General features: G+C 53.4%; 1 protein-coding gene across 4 annotated transcripts in view; it reads right to left on the bottom strand.

Annotated features, from left to right (window-relative positions):
• Nucleotides 1-17,939, bottom strand: part of RAB11FIP3 (RAB11 family interacting protein 3) — a 71,149-nt gene continuing 53,210 nt past the window's right edge. For 3 of the 4 annotated variants that reach the window (XM_066330053.1, XM_066330056.1, XM_066330055.1), the window contains 10 exons: nt 15,459-15,593; nt 12,458-12,493; nt 9,913-10,006; nt 8,427-8,530; nt 7,274-7,414; nt 6,377-6,458; nt 4,548-4,685; nt 3,523-3,678; nt 3,016-3,156; nt 1-2,303 (listed from right to left, as the gene is read on the bottom strand). In XM_066330053.1, the coding sequence (XP_066186150.1) occupies nt 2,190-2,303; nt 3,016-3,156; nt 3,523-3,678; nt 4,548-4,685; nt 6,377-6,458; nt 7,274-7,414; nt 8,427-8,530; nt 9,913-10,006; nt 12,458-12,493; nt 15,459-15,593 (1,141 nt within the window). In that variant the 3' untranslated portion in view covers nt 1-2,189. The remainder of the gene's footprint in view (nt 2,304-3,015; nt 3,157-3,522; nt 3,679-4,547; nt 4,686-6,376; nt 6,459-7,273; nt 7,415-8,426; nt 8,531-9,912; nt 10,007-12,457; nt 12,494-15,458; nt 15,594-17,939) is intronic. The other variant, XM_066330054.1, reaches the window with a different exon arrangement.

Below are 17,939 nucleotides of genomic sequence, written 5' to 3' on the forward strand. Positions count from 1 at the left end.
GCAGGAATAGTAACAGCTTTTAATCCGACAAGAATTGATACATCAGTTAAGACAATACCGTTTTTGCCTCTTTTTTGGGGGACTTCCTTCACATACCGGTCGGGAAAGAGGAACATTTTCAGGATGTACAGTTTTTGTTTTGTTTTTGTTTTGTTTTTCTCTCTCCATAGGGACTTTAAAGCATGGTGAATGTGCAAGTCAGTGCTTTTTGTTTGCTTAAAACTTTTTTTTTTTTTCCCGGTGCTTATTTACAGTTACAGTACCTCTGTGAGAGCGACAGGAAAAAACAAATGATTGTTTGAGACCTGGGGATCCGGGATCCCAAGTCGAGAAAGGCAGATCTCCAATATTTATATATTTATACATATATATATATATATGCTTTTGTGTATACACAGATACATTTCTCTCTTCTTTTAAAGTATTAAAAAAATGGATCAACCTTCATTCTATAAAAATACCTACTCTACAAGATAGAAAAATTTTCCCTCTCCAAGTATACACTGATTTACACCCAAAGCTTCTCTGGAAATGTACATTACGTGGCTTCTTCCCGTGGCCTCGGGGCAGGGAGGGAGGCAGGGAGGGCTGGGGGTGCAGGGGCTGCCCGGGGCTTTGGGGTTCACCCCGACCCCGCAGGGGCTCTGGGGGATGAGCACCCAGAGGTGACGAGGCCGTGCCTCGGCCGGGGCCCCCTGGATAAGGTGGTGACAGCGGCCGTGTGTCCCTGGGCAGGGACACCCCGAGGGCTGGAAGGGGCTTGGGGAGGAGCAGGCACCCCCCGGGATTGCTGTGGCTTCTGCTTCCAGGCCGTTCTGGCATTCCCCAAACCTGCCAAGCAGGAAGAGGAACCGCTGGCTGGAGCCGAGCCCTGGGATTCCGCTGGCTGTCTCCTGCCGGGAGCCCAGGGCAGCAGAGTGGCCACTCCCGGGGTCACGCTGTGCCACGGCCGCTTGTGCCAGCAAGCCCGGAGCTGTCCGATGTAAACATGGCTTTTGTTTCCCAGGGAGCTGCCGCGCTGCTCGCCGGCTCCTCTCCCCACCGGCCCAGAGATTCCAGCCCGGGCCAGTGCCAGGGATGAGGGATGAGCGCGGCTCCACCAGCCCCAGCCCAGGGAACACAGGGGAAAGGCAGCCGGAGCAGGCTCTCCCTCCAGGACTGCAGCTATCACCAGCAGAGCCCTGCTCCGGCTGGGAATGGCACAGGCCACTGTCCCCAGGGACTTCAGGAGGGGAGGTGGGGAGCTCGGGCCTCTCCGCTGCAGCTCCCAAAGTGCTGCGTGTCCCACGCCGGGACCAGGAGAGGCGGCCAGGACCGGCCTCCAGTGCGGGGTGAGGAGCTGCAGCCGTGCCCCGGTGCCAAACAGAGCCCGCGTGTTTGTCCCCAGCTGGGGACGAGTGACAGCTTCCCCCGGAGCCACCTCAGCGGCACAGCCGGGCAGGAGCAGGAGGGAGGAGGAGGGAGTGGAGCCGGGATGCCGAGACGTGCCGACAGTACTGAGCCACAGACGGCAAAAATAAATAAGGAGGCAGGTGACCAAGTGTGCTCACACCCTGTCCCCAACAGCCCCGGGCTGCCCCTGCAGCCACCGAGGGCTCTGCCGGCCCCAGCAGGAGCACGGGGCAAGGATGGGCTGAGCCAGCTGGATGAGGACATTTGCATTAAGTTAATTAAAAAAAAAAACCAAAACAAAACAACAAAACAAAACCCCAAAACAAAACTAACCCCCAACCCTGTGCGAGTCCGGGATGCGCTTCCCTCGTTCCCAGCTCTGCCCAGTGAGTGTGTCAGGGACACTTTGGCACAGCAGACGCTGGGGCTGGGCTGGGCAGCAGGGGTAAGTCAGCGCTGTTGTTTCCATCTCCATGCCGATCTCCCGCAGTTCGGAGCACCCCTGGGAGGGGCCCGGTGCCTGTGGGGACAGTCCCCAGCGCCACAGGCACTTCCTGCAGTGTCCCCTTGCTGAGCCCCTTCTCCAGGTTCCCTTTCATCCCTCCGCAGCCAGAAGGGCTCCAAAATAACGCAGTCAGAACAAAGCCTGGCTGCCAGTTCTCCTTTTCCCTGGTCCGTGGCTCAGTCACCCCCCCGACCTGAGGCTTCCTTGTGCCTTCATCAAGTGCAAAGACGTTTGGAGTCCCTCTTCATCCTCTCAGAGCACCAAATCCACCCAACAAGTGCAGCTGCTGCCGTTACTTGACTTCCAGGATGGAGGGGTTGGTCTCCATGATGGCCACGATGATCCTGTCGATGTAATCCTGCAGGCGGAAGTTGATCTCCTCCTGCTTCTGGATTGCTTCCATGAGCTGCAGCACAGGGAGGAAAGGGAGGGAGAGGTCACTGCCTGGCACTGCTGAGGGCTCCCTATGGCTCTGTGCATCCATGGGTGTCTCCATGGTTCTTCACTCTGGACTGGATACTCCTGACCCTGTTTAAGTGGCCAGGGAAAACTTGTTCTGCTCACTCCTGTCCTTCCTCAAGCTCTCAGCCTGGTGAGGCCCTGGGGAGAGCAGAGAACATCACATCTCCACTGGATCCCCAAAATATCCAGGTGTGTTTCCCCATTTCCTGAGGTGTTAAAGATTTAATTCCAGTGCTTGTGCAGGCTCAGCCACCCGTGGGTGCTGTTCAGGGAGAACATGTGCTGGAGGAGCTGGGATCTCCTGGGGGAATGTCCTGGCTCTCAGGGGTTTAAAGACATCTCCAGACAGATATACATAGCCCGTGGTGGCTGCTCTGTCCTGGAAGGGGAAGGCTGTCCCAGGGCAGGCAAATCAGAGCTGGCAGAATCAGCAAATGGGCAGGGAGCAGCTCCCCTGGTCCCAGGAGGGAAGGGCTGGGTAAGTCCTGAGAGCTCTACAGATGATTGTGTGGGGATTTCTTTGCTCTTGCCAGTTTGCAGGGGAATTTTGGCCATGGGCTGGGCCACAGACAGAGCTCATCAACTCCTCCCAGGCCACCCCAGGTGGAGGAACCCAGGAAGGTGCAGTCGAGCCAGCAGCTCCTCATGACACGTACCTCATCTCTGGAGACAGAGCTGATCTCTGCTGCCAGGGACTCAGAGAAGGAGGCTGAGAACAGGTTCTTGGCTCCCTGGATGCTCAGGTTGATGATCTGCCCATTCAGTTCATCATTCTGCTCCTTCAGGTTCCTGTTATCCTGCTCACACACACAAACCACACGCTGCTGGAGCACCTGGTACTCAGAGCTGATCCAGCCCGGCAAAGCCAGACAGGGGCTTTCATCCTAACACAGCTTACACAGAGCAGGGAACAGCACATGGACTGCTGCCTCCATCTCAGGAGAACCTCTGGAGGCATGAGATACACTGGGAAAATCCAGGGGACACAGCAGAGAGAAGAGCTCCTGCTGTCCCTGAGAAAGCACCAACCTCCCTCTCCCAGGTCAGTGAGACAGCACAAGGCTCCTGGATCCACCCCACCCCCTGGGAGAGAGCCCCTGGACCCTGCTGGCCCTCTCTTGGCATCAGGGAACCATTTCCCTGCCAGCCCCAGCCCTCCTTACCTGCTTGAGCTGCTTGATCTCCTGCTCCAGCTCTGTCTCCCGTGTCCTGCTGTTGTATTCCTGCAGCCCCATGCTGCTGCTGCGGCCCCGGCGCTGCTCCGCCTCCAGCTTGAAGAGCTGCAGGTGCTCCAGCTGCTTCCTGAGGTCCTCGATGAGCTGCAGGACAAGGCAAGGGGACAGCTGAGTGCCACAGGCCCTGGAGCTCCCAGCAGCACCCTCTGGATGTGGCTGCTGTGGGAGCAGCTCCATGGATTGCTGCAGCAGGATTGTTGGCCAGAGCAGTGGCTGCCCCGTCCCTGGAACTGCCCAAGGCCAGGCTGGATGGAGCTTGGAGCAATCTGGGACATTAGAAGGTGTCCCTGCCCAGGGCAGGGGGTGGGATGGGATGGGCTTTGAGGTCCCTCCCAACCCAAACCACTCCATGATTGAATTCCTTTCTGAGGTGGCACTTGGCTTTCCTCTTCCTTCTCACACCTCCAGCAAGCAGGAGATAGAGAGCTACTGAAACACATGAGCACAGCCCTGGAAGGACCTTGTAGGAGGGCCAAAGATGCTGGGTTTGGGTCTACAGCAGCACAGACCCCCAGCAATGTGGGTCCTTTCCACAAGGTTGAGTTCCCTCCTCACCCCAGAGCCCTCAGGGACACCACAGTGACAACTAATTCCACTTTGGGCCCAAAGCTGCCACCACAGCCAGCCCTGCTTGGGCCTCCAGCTGGAATCACCAGGCACAGATGATGGGAGGACTGGGAGGGTGTAATCCTGCTCCCAAGCACTCAGCTCTCAGCCTCCAGCCTCATCCCCTCTGCTCCTGCCTGATGGCTCCATGTGCCTCTGCCACTGGTAGGGGCCAGGGTGGCACAGCCCCCTTGCAGGGACAATGTTGGATGGATTTCAGAGCAGCAGAAGTGACTGAGGTGCTGCAGCTCAGCAGCTGAACCCCTTTCCCTCTGCCCAGGAGCACCCACTGCTCCAGATTCCCCCATTTGGGGAACAGGGCTGTGGCAGGCCCAGACTCCACTCACCTCCTGTGTCGACTCCTTCTCCTTCTGGAACTGGTGCCTCTCCTGACTCAGCTTGTCTCCCATCTTCCTCTTTTTCTCCTGCTCCTCTGTGAGCTGCACAGTGAGGTCCTCGATCTCATCCAGCAGCTTCTGCTTCTCCTGCAAGGACACGAGCAGCCCCAGTGAGGGGCCCAGCCTGGCTCCACAGGGAATTCTCCTCTCCTGACACACCAGGAGGCTCTGCCTGCTGGGATATCATCTGCTCAGGGCCCCAGGGCCTCGAGCTTTGGCAGCACTGAGGGACGGCTCCAGAGTGAATCCACATGAATATCCACACTTGTGCTGCTTTCTGGGAAGCACGATGCTGGCGTGGGATGGGCTGGGAGGGACTGGGGCCAGCACGAGGGCTCCAGGCCAAGGAGAGACATTAAATCATAAGGCTCCTTATGTCTGCATTTCAGAAAAGTCCTGAATTGGAGATCTTTACCTCCCTCTTGGTTTCAGATATGAAAGGTTTTAATTGAGGGCTGATCCAAGAAGGAATAGAGCAGTTCAAGCTGGGATGTAAAACACACAGCCCAGCTCTGTTCCCTTCTCCTCCCCAAAGCCTTGGCTGAATGTTTGGGATGCAGGTGAAGATGCCAAGAGCCCCTAGAGCAGCACCTTCTGCCTGTGACCAGCTCACCCCCTCCCTGGGCTCACAGCTTCTAGGCTCACAGGAAAGGTTTTGGCTTTCAGAACTCCACAAATGGCACAAGACCCCCTCCAGGGCTGGTGGATGGATGGATGGATGGATGGATGGATGGATGGATGGATGGATGGATGGATGGATGGATGGCACACAAGACTGAGGAGCAGCTCCATGGGGAACTCCAGGTGCTGGCTCACGGTGTCCTGCTCCATGGAGCAGTGCCAGAGGCACCACATCAGCAGGAAAGGCAACACTGACAACAAAATCTTGATTTTGGGGCACTGGACAGGAGAGCAGCTCATCAGCCAGGCTTCTCCTGTGCAGGGAGGGGCAGTGACTGCATCTCTTGCTCCTCCTTCATCCCATTCACTGTGGAGAAGAGAAGAATGGCTCTGCATGGATCAAAACCAATTTCCCATGGCTAAAACACACCACGGCAGGGAATTTATCCTCAGAGCCACCGGGGTTTTCCTGCCCCCAGCCTCAGCTGTGCTCACAAGGTCCTGGCAGATGAAGACCACATCAGGACGGATGGAGCTGCAGCACTCTCCCGTGGGATTAAACATGGATAAAGTGCCTCAGGCCCTTCAGCTGGGTGAAGAGGTTTGATTTCAGTTCAATTTTAACCTTAATTCTGCCCCAAGCTTGGCAGAGACAAAATGCAGCCCCTGTTTCAGGTGTCCCACACTGTCCCTAGAGATGAGGCTCTTGCCCATCCCAAGGGGCCTGGGAAAGCTCCCAGCCCTGCAGGGCCTTGGATCCAGAGCAGGGTGGCAGTGAGAGGGGCTGGGGGGTGACACGGATCTTTGAAAACTCAACTCACAAATCCCAGGACATGGAGATGGAGCATCCCTGCTCCTCCTCCTCCCCTGCACTGGACTGGCCACAGGGATGGGGATGAGCTTCCACAAGAGGGCACGAGTCCCCTCCCGAGCAGCCACTGCCACACAGAGATTTAGCAGGGGTTTATTCCCAACTTCCAGGTGGAACAGTGGGAAACTGCAAGGTTAACTATGTGGGATAATGCTGTCCAAAGTGGCGTCTGCAGCCACTGGGAAGTGGAAGCAACTGGTTTGCTACAGTAAATGGATCTCACATTCATGGAAATTCATCCCTAAGCCAGAATTTCATCCCAAAACCAGGCACTCCCTGGCCTCACCTCCTCAAGCCTCTCAATGTTGGCTCTCAGACACGGGACACAGGACCTCAGCTCGCTGTTCTCATCATCCAGCTGTTGCAGCCTGCAAAGGGAACAGGGGTGAGACTCATCCCAGCATCCCACATGGGGGAAAAACATCCTCAGGAATATGAAACCAAAGGGAAGCCAGCATGGATTCATCTGTTCAAGGCAAATCCTGAGATATTTCTGCTGCCAAGGGAAAGAGAGGGGCATCCTGACATCCATCAGGTCCAGTGCTATTCCTTGTTCCAAGGGATTTTCAGTCCCTGGACAAGCCTCAGCAGCAGAGACAACAAAACAGGGGGTCAGAGACAGCTTTGGCTTTGCATTCCCAGGTAAAATCCCACTGTCTTCATCTTCCACGGACTGCAAGGGATGAACAACAGCAAAACATTCTGGGAAACCTGGAAAAACCCTGTCAAATAACTGACACCTTTCCCACCCTACTTCTTCCATTGGAATCCAACAGGCAGCATGAAGCACCTGGCTGGGACACTCTGCTTCTTTGGAGGACTCTTCTTTCCCAAGTATTTGCCTGTTTCCATCAAGGTGGAAAACATCTGGGCATTAAAAGTACTCCAAGGGGTCATTTATGGGAAGAGGCATTAATAAATCCCCTCTTCATCCCCACACTGCAGGGCAGGCACATGGATCAAGGATGGGAGCTAAATTTAAAATGCATCAGAGCAGCTCAAATAAAGAATCCAAGATTAGGTCTGGGGCCAAAGGTGGAAACAACCAAACACTCAGGGTTTGTGGTGACTTTAGTCACACCTTGAACCAGTTAAACTCCCTGCCTGGCTCCCTCTGTCCTCCCAAGGCTGCCTGTGCACAGATTTTGGGGTGGTTCCAGGAGAGCTGCCCCCCCAGCCCCACCTGGCCTGCAGGTTCTCGATCTCAATGCTCTTCTCCCTTTCCATTTTGCTGAGCAGCTCCCTCTGCTTCTTGATCTCCTCCAGCAAAGTCTGGTCAGCCCTCAGCTCCTGCTCCTTCAGCTGCTCCTCGAGTGCGTTTGCCCTGCAGAGAGAAGAAAGAGGCGATTAAACTTCCCTTAGGCCCACTGGAGCAGGCTGCTTTTCCCAGCTGATCCCACCCCTCCCCAGCACAGAGCTCACCCAGAGCCAGCTGACACTTCTAGGCCAAGCTGCTGAAGTGAAAACATTTCCCTTGCTCCCAAGTTTATCAGGGCTTAGGGAAACCTTTGTTTGAGTGGCTCAGTTCCCTGACACGACTGTTACTTAACAGAATTACAGCCCTATAGATAAACTCTGCCGGGTTTATCTGCCCAGGGTAAAGATATGCTGGGAGAGAAGAGCCTGGCAGATTAGCACACACAGGGATTACATCATGTGGGATCCAAAGGGCTGCACCCCAGCCAGGATCTGGCAGGAGGCAAGCCTTGGAGCTCCAGAGACCATTTGGAAGGGGCATACGGGGCAAAAAAATACAGTAAATATAAACACAAATACAAATATATATATACATATATTTATATATAAAAGCAAAGACCCAGAATTCCAAAGATGTTTTGGGAGAGACACATGGAGCAGAGAAGCACATTAAAAAAAAAATATATATATATATACACACAATGAAACATCCTGAGTGGGAAGGGACCCACAGGGATCATCCAGTCTCACCCCTGGCTCTGCACAGACACCCAACAATCCCACCCTGTGTCTGAGCATTGTCCACGTGCTCCTGGAGCTCTGGCAGCCTCGGGGCTGTGCCCATTCCCTGGGGAGCCTGGGCAGTGCCCAGCACCCTCTGGGGGAAGAACCTTTCCCTGATCTCCAGTCTGACCCTCCCTGACACACCTCCAGCAATTAAAAGCCATTAGTAAAAATCACCAAAAGCCAAGTCCTGGAGCTCCAGAGAATTTAAGCACATAAAATACAAAATCTCCATGTCACTGTGTCCTGTTCTCAGCTGGGATGGAGTCAATACCTTTGGGAAGGGCTGTGGTTTGGATTAGGGAAGGGAGCTGGAGCATGTGGAGCGGTTAAGGCTCCCCAGGTGAGGCTCTTACCTGTGCACCAGCTGCAGGTTCTCCTGCCGGAGGCGGCTGTGCTGCTCCCCGTTGGCAGCCGTGTCCTTCTCCAGCTCCGTCACCCGCTTCTCCAGGAACACCACCTGCCAGCAGGGACATGGATCAGCCCCTGGCATCCTCAAAACCAGAGCAGCCCTCACAACACCCCTAAACAAGCAGGGCTCCCACTGGAATTGGGCAGCCATGCCTTGATTTAAAACAGCCCTTTAAAACATCCTTTTGACCCTGTTTCCCAGGTTTGGCTCCTATGTATCAGTTTGGGGTCAAACACTTCACTCTTTCCTTTCCTCAACCCCTTCCTGATGACATCCTAAAAGAAGTCTAGAGGTGGATCTCCAGAGCTCCATGGATAACTCCTCACTGCCTGGAACAGGATGGAAACCCTGGATTTACAGATGGAAGGATCAATGCCAGCTGGAGGAGAAGGAGCAGAAGTGAGGATTTTCTCCCCATACCTCTACAGGGTTTATTCCAGCTGTATTTACATTTTAATCATTCAAATTCCATATAAAACAATCCTGGGGGAGAAGAAATGAGGAGCATGTCTGGAAAAGCCAAACCCTGGCTCTGGGAAAAGGGCAGGAGACATGGAAGTATTTAAGGGGCCATGCAGACACACAAGGCCTTACCCAGCAGTGCCTTTTCCATTAAAGGTTTCCCAAGTCAAATGCCTTAAGGAACCCAACTATTTTATTCAACTTCCAGCTTTGGAAAAATGTTGATTTGTTTATTTTTAAAGGTCTCCCCTGCATTATAATTATTTCCAAGTGCAGCCACACACATACACATTTTTCTTTCACACTCAGCTCCTCAAGACATTCATATTCCAGAGCTATAAAGTAATTTAGAAGGAGTTTCAGGACTTCAGTAGACATCTACACAATCTTAGATTCTTTCCCATAACTTCTTCTCACTGTTTTTTAACTAGGGATACTCAAACAAAATCTTTCCTGTGCTCCTATCTTATCCTACAACTCTTTTCTTGTAACACCCCAGGAAAACCCATCAGCACCAGCACAAAATCTGCTCTACCCTGACAGCACGAGCAGAGTGTGCCAAGGAGAGGAAGTTTCTCTTTCACATTGGGTGGATTGCTGCAGAAAAGCAGAACCTGAGAACATCATCTTGTGTGAAGGAGAAGTGAAAATGCTGCCTGTGAACAGCCCATTCCTCCTCCCAGCACTCTGGGGGAAGCCACTGCCCCCGGAGAATGATCCAGTCTCACCTCCTGACCCTGCACAGCACCTGGAGTGCTCTCCCCCTCCCTTCCCATGTCCCATCTGCACTCATCTACCCACGGAGAGGAGCACTGCAAGGCACTGAATCCTGCAGGGTAACACAGACATCACTGCTCTCACCTTATCCCATAACTCTTTCAATGCCTCAGAAAAACTCAGCAGCACCAGCACAAACCCAGCTTGATCCTGGTGTCACAGGCAGAAGAAGAAGGGAAGGAGGCCCTCACCTTGTCTGTGATGTCCTCGTCCGTGCACTCCAGGTTCTCCCGGTAGGATTCCTCCATCACCCCCACGGCCAAGGAACTCGTCTGGTGCAGCTGCCTGAAACGGAAACAAACCACCCCGACCCACAGCAGCAGCGGCATCAGCGCCAGCACCGGGCCCATGGCGACACCAGGTGACGAACGCTGGCCCGGCCGCCACCTCCCGCCCTCCACCAAAGGGACTGATCAGCCCTGCTCCTGGCAATGCTGGCTGTCCCCGGCACAGCAGCCGGGCCCCTCACCCGCGAAATGCAGCCAGCCCCTGGAGCGCCCGCACGGCAGACGTGGACACGCTCCCGGGACTTCACACCGGGATCATTGCTCTTGCTCTTTGGAATGGGGAGAGATAAGAGCTCCCTCTTCCCACTTTCTTTCTTTAGCATGGTCCCAAGGCCGTGGGTTATCCAGCAAAGGCCAGAGTACTCCAAAACACCACTGGGAGTGGGAGTAAAGCTGGGAAGAAGTGGGGGTGTAAGGGGTGGGAAGGGGGAAACCCCCGGAGGCTGCTGTGACCCCCCCAGCCCAGGGTGAGCTAATCATTAACGAGGCCCTGTGACAGCGGCGTCCCCGGCTTTGTGACAAGCTAAAGGACACCCTGGGGAGGGGCTGGCTGGGCTTCACCCTTGGCAGAGCTGCACATCTGCTCTGGAGAGGGGGTGTGTTCCAGCCCTAGGACCCCAGGTAGGTGGAGAACACTGCTCTCCTGCTTTGAGCAGGGGATGGATGACAAAACCACACAGGTCTCTTTAAACCTCACTTTTTCCTAGGAATTTGTACCATTTGCTCTCGAATTCCTCCCACTACACAGTGTGTTCATGCCAGGACTCACTAAGCACAACTGGCATTTACCGAGAGACCACAGGCTGATTTTGCATCCTCACACTTGGTTTATATTTAGATTTTAAAGTCTCAGGCACATTTGTCATTTAAATCGTGCCAAGCACAACAGGGCTTAAGCAGCTGAGATTTCTTGGCACGAGCAGAAGCCGTATAAAAAAATGAAGAAAGAACCCTTACCAAAATAAAATCAATTTTCTAAAAGCAAATGCTTTGGGATTATTCAGTAATTACAGTATCTGCAACAAAGGATTTGCTCTGGGCTGAGCTTAAGGATCTGGCTGGGCAAAACCCTGTTATCTGCCTCCTTATCACAAACCAAACCTGACTGCTTTTCAATTAACTAATATTTACCCAAGCCCACACATCCCTGCCTCAGAAAAGCAAAGGGCCAGGAGGGCTCAATCCCCCATAAAACAGGGTATCTTCATTCCCAAAAGTTTAACTCGAATCCTCCCCAAATTATCTCTGCCAGGCACGGGACAAAAACGAGTCCTAAAACAGGAAACCTGGGGACAGGCTGCTCCCCTCAGCCCTCCTTCCTGCCAGTGTTTTTAACAAAGCTCGAGAAAGCAAGATGAGTGGAAGTAGGAAATGTAATATCAAGGATCTGCTTCCTTTCCAGGAGGGGGAACCATGCCAGGGGAGATTGCTGAGCGCAGGAAAAATGGAGAAGGGAAAGGTGTGAGAGCACAGAGGCAGGAAGAGGTGCAGGGAAGCTGCTTGGGTCAGCACAGGGAGCAGAGTGAGTGTCAGGAACAGGACCATTCCCAAACTGAGCTGCCTGTTCCTCCACCGTGTCCCTGTCCTGCTGGGAAACCAGCAAGGAGAAATTCAACAAGTGCAGAGGGAAATCTCCCTCCTGAGCGTGGCCGAGGCAGAACAGTGGAGGTAAGACTGACTCAGTTTATCCTTAATATCATGACGGCATGGGAACAGGGGGGATGGGGGAGCTGGGAGAGGAAAGGTGAGCCCGGATATATCCAATATATCCAATATTCCTGTGCAGTCAGGAATCACAATGTCCACATGGAAAAGGTGACTGACATCACATGAGGTGGTCGTGCAGGACAGAAGCAGCACAGCATTAAACCTGGGCTTAAACCAGGGCCAAACCAGGGTTAAACCATCCAACCAGAGTTACCTGCAGCCCATCCAGGTGCCCCAGAGCTCCTGGCTGAGCACGGGGAGCTGCTCCCACAAAGTGCTGAGGGTGACATGGAGTGAAGTAAAACAGGACCAAGAGCTGCCTAAAGCAGCTAGAATTTTTGGGGTGCTGGAGAATCCCTCCAGGTGGGGATTCTGACTGCTCTGGTCCTACAGAACTCTACAGACATAGTGGTATTAGGAGGGGACATCCCAGAGGGTTATGTCCTTCTAGAGACTTCTTCCCTCCTCCATGTGCCTCCTGCTATGGCACTGGCAGGACAGAGCGTGAGAAAAAGCCTCCCCATTTTTTCCTGGAAGGAATCAGGTTGCCAGCAGCCTCCAGCTGTGTGCACGAGTGAGCAACCTCCCTTCCAGAAAAAATATATCAGAATTAAACCCACTTTTCCCCAGAACTATGAAATATATCCAGAAACACAACTCTCCAAGCTTATTTTGAGTTTTCCTTCCACGGAGCCGGCAGCTCGCATGGATCAAGCAAACAACAACAGGAGTATGAGCTTACCTTGCCACCTTCTTGCTGGAGAGTCTTTTATTTGGGCTGCAAAATGAAGAAAAAACAGGAAAGAGTTAGAAAAGCTGACAGTGGAGAGCCAGGGAAACAGGAAACTGCACGGACTCCGGGGCACATCCTTTGCTCTGGCAGGGAGTGCCCTTGGCATGCACCCCCAAACCCCTGGAGAGGGCAGGAGAGGGGCCACTGCCCTGTTCAACAACGAGGAATAACAAAGCACATGGAATAAGGCAGGGAAGAGCTCACTGCCCCCCGCCAGGCTCCGCTCTCCCGCTGATCCCTGCCTGAAAACCGATCTCCAAGGAAAGAGCTAAGAATAGCAGGGAGGCTGGGGGGGCTCCAGCTGGGTGCTGATGGCAGATTGAGCCACAATGTCCTGCACCCCACGGCACCCCAGGCCTCCCCTGCCACCCCCAGAGCTCCCACGGCCTGAGGAGCAATGGCACATCCATCCTTCTGTCCTTCCCACAGCCGTGATCCCACTGATCAATCCATCCTCTGCCCCTCCATGGCCATTATCCCCATTCTGGGCTCCAGATCAGCAGGGAAGTGCTGCCTGCTCCTGGCTCAGGGGCTTTAGGAGCTGTTGGTGGTGTTCCTGTCTGGATTTTGAGCACGGCACTGTTGCAGTGGCTGGGGAGGGGGACGAGCTCTCTCTCCTTCTCATGGATAACCGACAGAGATCACTCCTTGGATCCATGTCAGAGCCAGCTGCCACCATACCATAGCGGTCACAGATCAGTGTCACCAAAGGACGAGCAGCCAAGGGCTGTGTCACCGTGTCCCACCCCCAGGGCTCTCCCTGCTGAGAAAAACCAGTCTTTTCCAGAACCAGCTCCTTGCTGAGATGCTCCTTCTAGTCTTCTGTTCATGACTGGTGCTGGGGAAGTGGGCAGGACTCGGATCTCACTCCTCATCTTCCACCCATGCTTGTGTCACAAGATGCCACTGGGCCACACCAAATCCTCACTCAGTGATGGCAGCAGGAACAGCTCTAATCCAAAAAGCAGCAACCGCATTCCCTGGTGCTTAGCTCAGTTTTAGGAAAAAATAACAAATAAAATCATCTGGAAGTCCACTCCTGCCTGGAGCCGCAACATGAGTTCTTCAAAGGAGGGATTAAAAATAGCTCAGGACAATTTGCTTTGTAAAGCAACCCCCAAACCTGCCGGGAGGGGGTTGTCAGGGTGACCAGCCCTTGGGTCAAAGTGCATCCTCAAATCCCAGATCTCTAGGGAGCACCAGAGCTGCTGCTGGCTGGGCTTCAAGGCTGCTCAGCGCCCAAGGGGAGGAGGTCAGGCCCCGGTGTTCACCAGGAATTGTAAGGAATGGCCCCAGCACTGGGGGGAAAAATATTTTCCTCTGGAAAAAGCTCCTGGGGAAGCGATGGCACCTGCAGTGTCCAAAGGCTGAGACACCAGCAAGGGCACTGGGACAAAAGAGAGGCACAAACCACTTCATCCCAAGCTCCTGGAGGATTCTTCCCTTCTTCTCCATGCTGTGGGCTCAGGAAGCAGCACCCCAAAGCTGGGAGCAAGCTCCCTGGTTTATTCCAAGGATAAAACACTATGTGCTCGCAGTTTTTACAAGTGAGGCTGTCCTGGGATGCTTTGGGCTTCATCCCAGCTGCCAGAATCCCCTGGAGGAGGTGTCTTCAGGTTTGTCCCAGATTTTGGTCCAATTCCTGCTGCTCTGGGACTTGTCCCCTGCTTGGAGGGCCTCAGGTCTGTGGCAATGAAGGGAGGAGAGCAGGTCCTGCATGTCCCACACACTGCACAGGACACCTCTCATCCACACCACACACAGAGAGGGCTCTGCCCCTTCCACAAAGGCCACTGGAACATGTTCCCAGTAAAGTTGTACTTGGGAAACCCTGAACACAGATGGAGGAATTGCACCAGCTCACAGGGCAAATCAAAGCCTATGGAATTCCCACTGTGACCACAGGACAGAGAAGCTCTACAGGAAATCCCACCCATCATAGGAGGCTCTGGGGTGTTAGTTCAGCTTTGCAGGTAGATGTGCTGGAGAAAACCTGAAATGGAGCGGAGCTTCCAGGGAAAATAAGTGTTCTCCTTAATACCTGCAAAACCTGAGACCCATCACTGACCCTCAAGGCCTCCAACAGCAAAGAACTATTTAATCAAGGAAAATAAAGGGAGAGACTTTTTTTTTCATTAAAAAGAATTGAATTCAAGCTGCCATTTGTTTTCCAGTTCTCCTCCCACAGACCAGGAGACCTCCCAGATCAGACTGTCCCTGCAAAGGACAGACAGACCAAGAACATGACCAAAACCCAGGTCTGAATAGCCACAACAGCCACAAGAAGAGAGATTTATCACCAATGCCACCATCCTTTCACCCAGAGGGCTGCAACCAGCTCTGAATGAACAAATCAACAGGCAGAAATCCCTCCCCACTTGTCAGACAACACATCCAGCTGCTGCCTGGGAGACCTCCAAAATGCCATTCAAAATCTCCTGAGGTTCCTGGTGTCTGTCACACCTCCCCAGCCCATGGTGACACCAGGGTAGGCAGGCTGTGGGTGAAGCTGAGTGAGACAAGATTTGTCTGCTCCATACCCCTGTGGAGCAGGCTGATGCCTTCAAGTTGTTCCTGCAGCAGGAGGATGGGCTGTCCCTGCCCTTCCAGGCTGCCCTTCCATGCCATTCCCAGTCTTTCCTTGGTGACAGAAATACTGTACACGGCCAGCTCCCATAGAACCCACCATGCACAGGCATGCAAAGGGCAGAAAGCGCTCTCCTTGTCTGCCAGCCCCCAGGGCCTGCATTAAAAGCACCTCCTGCTCACCCTCCACGAGGTCACCACCACCTGGAGCACCTCCTGTGGCCTGGTGACACTCACCCCCCCTTCCCCACCCGCCATCCACCAGCGCGGAGCGAGGGAAAAGCTGCGCCAGACAAGGAGAGCCTTCCCAGCCAGAACACCACTCCCCAGGCTGGGATGGCCACACACACGAGCTCCCCGTTACCTATTCATTTCAAGATCATTCAGGCGAGCAGAAAGATCCTCGAGGCGGTTGATTTGTTTGTGGCACTGGCTACAGTAAAACTCAAAAGCTTCATCTGCGAGAATGCTGTGCAGTTTCGCAGCGAGCGGATTGGTGCTAGAGAGATCACAAGGGTCAAGTCAACAGCACAGAAGGCACAGGGAGCAGCTGCAGTCGTGGCTTCCACAAGCTGAGGGTCCCTCAAGGTAGGGGAAGTTTTGGTGGGAGGCAGGAAATTTGAATTAAAAAGTGACAGGGCAGGTTGGGCTGCCTACCACCACAATTTTCGAAGCCAAATTGAAGCCAATGTGGGACTGCTTATCAGGATATATAGATAAATTCTAATTTAGAATAGTTTATACAAGAAGTAGCTAATTGATCATTTCTAATTGCTCAATAGAATTTATATAGTAAATAATTAGCAACACTTTCGTCACCCTCCTCCCAGAGACTCCCAGCAGCTGAGTTTGGCCCACATTTCCAAACCCCTGAGCCAATCTCAATACCCAAGAGCCCAGGGCAGGTGAGGTAACTGCTTCCTACAAACCTACAGCACTACAAAGTTTATTTTCCAACAGGATTTTCCAGGCAATCTGTCTCAGGAGGCTCCTGCTTTGCCTCAGTGAGTGCAGAATGAACTTGCATGCTGCAGGACTGGGTGCCATGAGCCGATGCTGAGTCTAAGGGGGGGTTTAAGTTGGATTTTAGGAAAATGTTCTTCCCCCAGAGGGTGCTGGGCACTGCCCAGGCTCCCCAGGGAATGGGCACAGCCCCGAGGCTGCCAGAGCTCCAGGAGTGTTTGGACAGTGCTGCCAGGGATGCCCAGGGTGGGATTGTTGGGGGGTCTGTGCAGGGCCAGGGGCTGGGCTGGATGATCCTGGGTCTATTCGCACTCAGGATATTGTGGGGTTCTATGATCCTTGGGTCAGTGTCCTGTTTTCCAATGGGATGCTTTAAAAGCAGAGCAGCTGTGCTGCTGCAGACCTGCCTTAGTAATGCAGAGTCAAATTTTCACTGCAAACAGCTTTTAAGCCAAGATGAAATGGACAGGGGCAGTTTAACCCTTCTCTCCTCCAAAGCAAAGCCCAAGAAGCCGCAGTGCTGCATTCCTGCAGGGAATGCCAGTGGGGAAGGGGCATGGGGGTCTATAAGACTTTCACAGCTTGGGAAGTTGGGAGTCACTTCCTCATGATTTGGGCAGGACAGAGCGGATTCTGAACAGCCAATGGTTATGTTAATTTGGGGCCAGACTCCACAAATCCTTCCTGTAGGAAAATCTGCTTCTGGAAGCCACGGACGTGAATCAAAGAAAGGTTAAATAGTGAAAAACCCAAGCAGTTCAATCAGAGAGATAGGTAAAGGTGTGAGCAAACACAAGCAAGATAAACCCAACAGGCATCCAGAAGGGGCAGTGAATCCTGGGATACAGAAACACAATCCTGGCCTGGGGCATGTGCAGAGCTGGGACATCCCAAGGGTCCCCTGGCTCAGCCCCCACCCCAGGGTCAGGCCTGGAGTCTGTGCTGTCTGTACAGTATTTCCCAGCCCCTTCAGACAGGCTGGACACCAGCAAATGCCAAATTATCATCTCTTCCCATTCCTGGAAAAAAAATTCAATTAAAAACCATTCCCCCTACTCCTCAGGGCAGGCATTTTCCCTGGGATAACGTTTTCCCAGCAGCACACAGGTCGGTGGCTCAGGGTTTGTGCAGGGAGGAGGAGACAGCAGCTGTGTGGCACCTGGAGGAAGAGATGTCCCTTTTCTGGGTGCTCTTGGGTGCAATTCGCTTCCCAGGTGGTGCAGCCTGGGCCAGGTGGGAACCCAAATTTAGCCAGCATTAATCAAAATGAGAAGTGTGGAGAAGAAGCCCCAGGCCAGCCTGGCAGCTCCTGGGGTGTGTGCAGATCCTCCTGGCCTCTGGCTGCCCTGGCTCCCTGCCTTGGAGTGGGTGAGAGCTCAGCCCTGGGGTGTCCCCACCCACTCCAGGATCCTGATGGGTCCTTCCAGCTCAGCACATTCTGTGGTTCTACAATACAGAGCCTTCCTGTGCCTTCCTCCATCTCCTGGAGCAATGTTTGTCCTCCACAGGTCCTTGGTGCTTCCTGGTGGCTGGGATGGGCACAAGGAGCTTTTCCCTTTATTTCCCACTGAGAGCTGCAAAGAGGCTTTTCCTACTGGATGGGTATAAGAGGAGGAATCACAAACATATACAATGACTGAGCAGGGAAGAATTGTACCCCACAGTGCTCCCTGAAGGCTCTTGGGGTTTGTGTTCATCTTCTGGAGTCATAGCAGGAGAATTTCTAGAAATTATTTCCATTTAGAGACTCCTGTAGCATGGAAAGAGTATGTGGTGATGTGGCCCTTTATAAGTGATGCTATTCTTTGCATTCAAAATACAGCCAAAAAACCCCATTCAGCCTGAACCAGGGACAGCCTGTGGTCACTTCAGGTGTGTCTAA

Source organism: Sylvia atricapilla, chromosome 15 (assembly GCF_009819655.1).
Source record: "Sylvia atricapilla isolate bSylAtr1 chromosome 15, bSylAtr1.pri, whole genome shotgun sequence".
NCBI lineage: Eukaryota > Metazoa > Chordata > Aves > Passeriformes > Sylviidae > Sylvia > Sylvia atricapilla.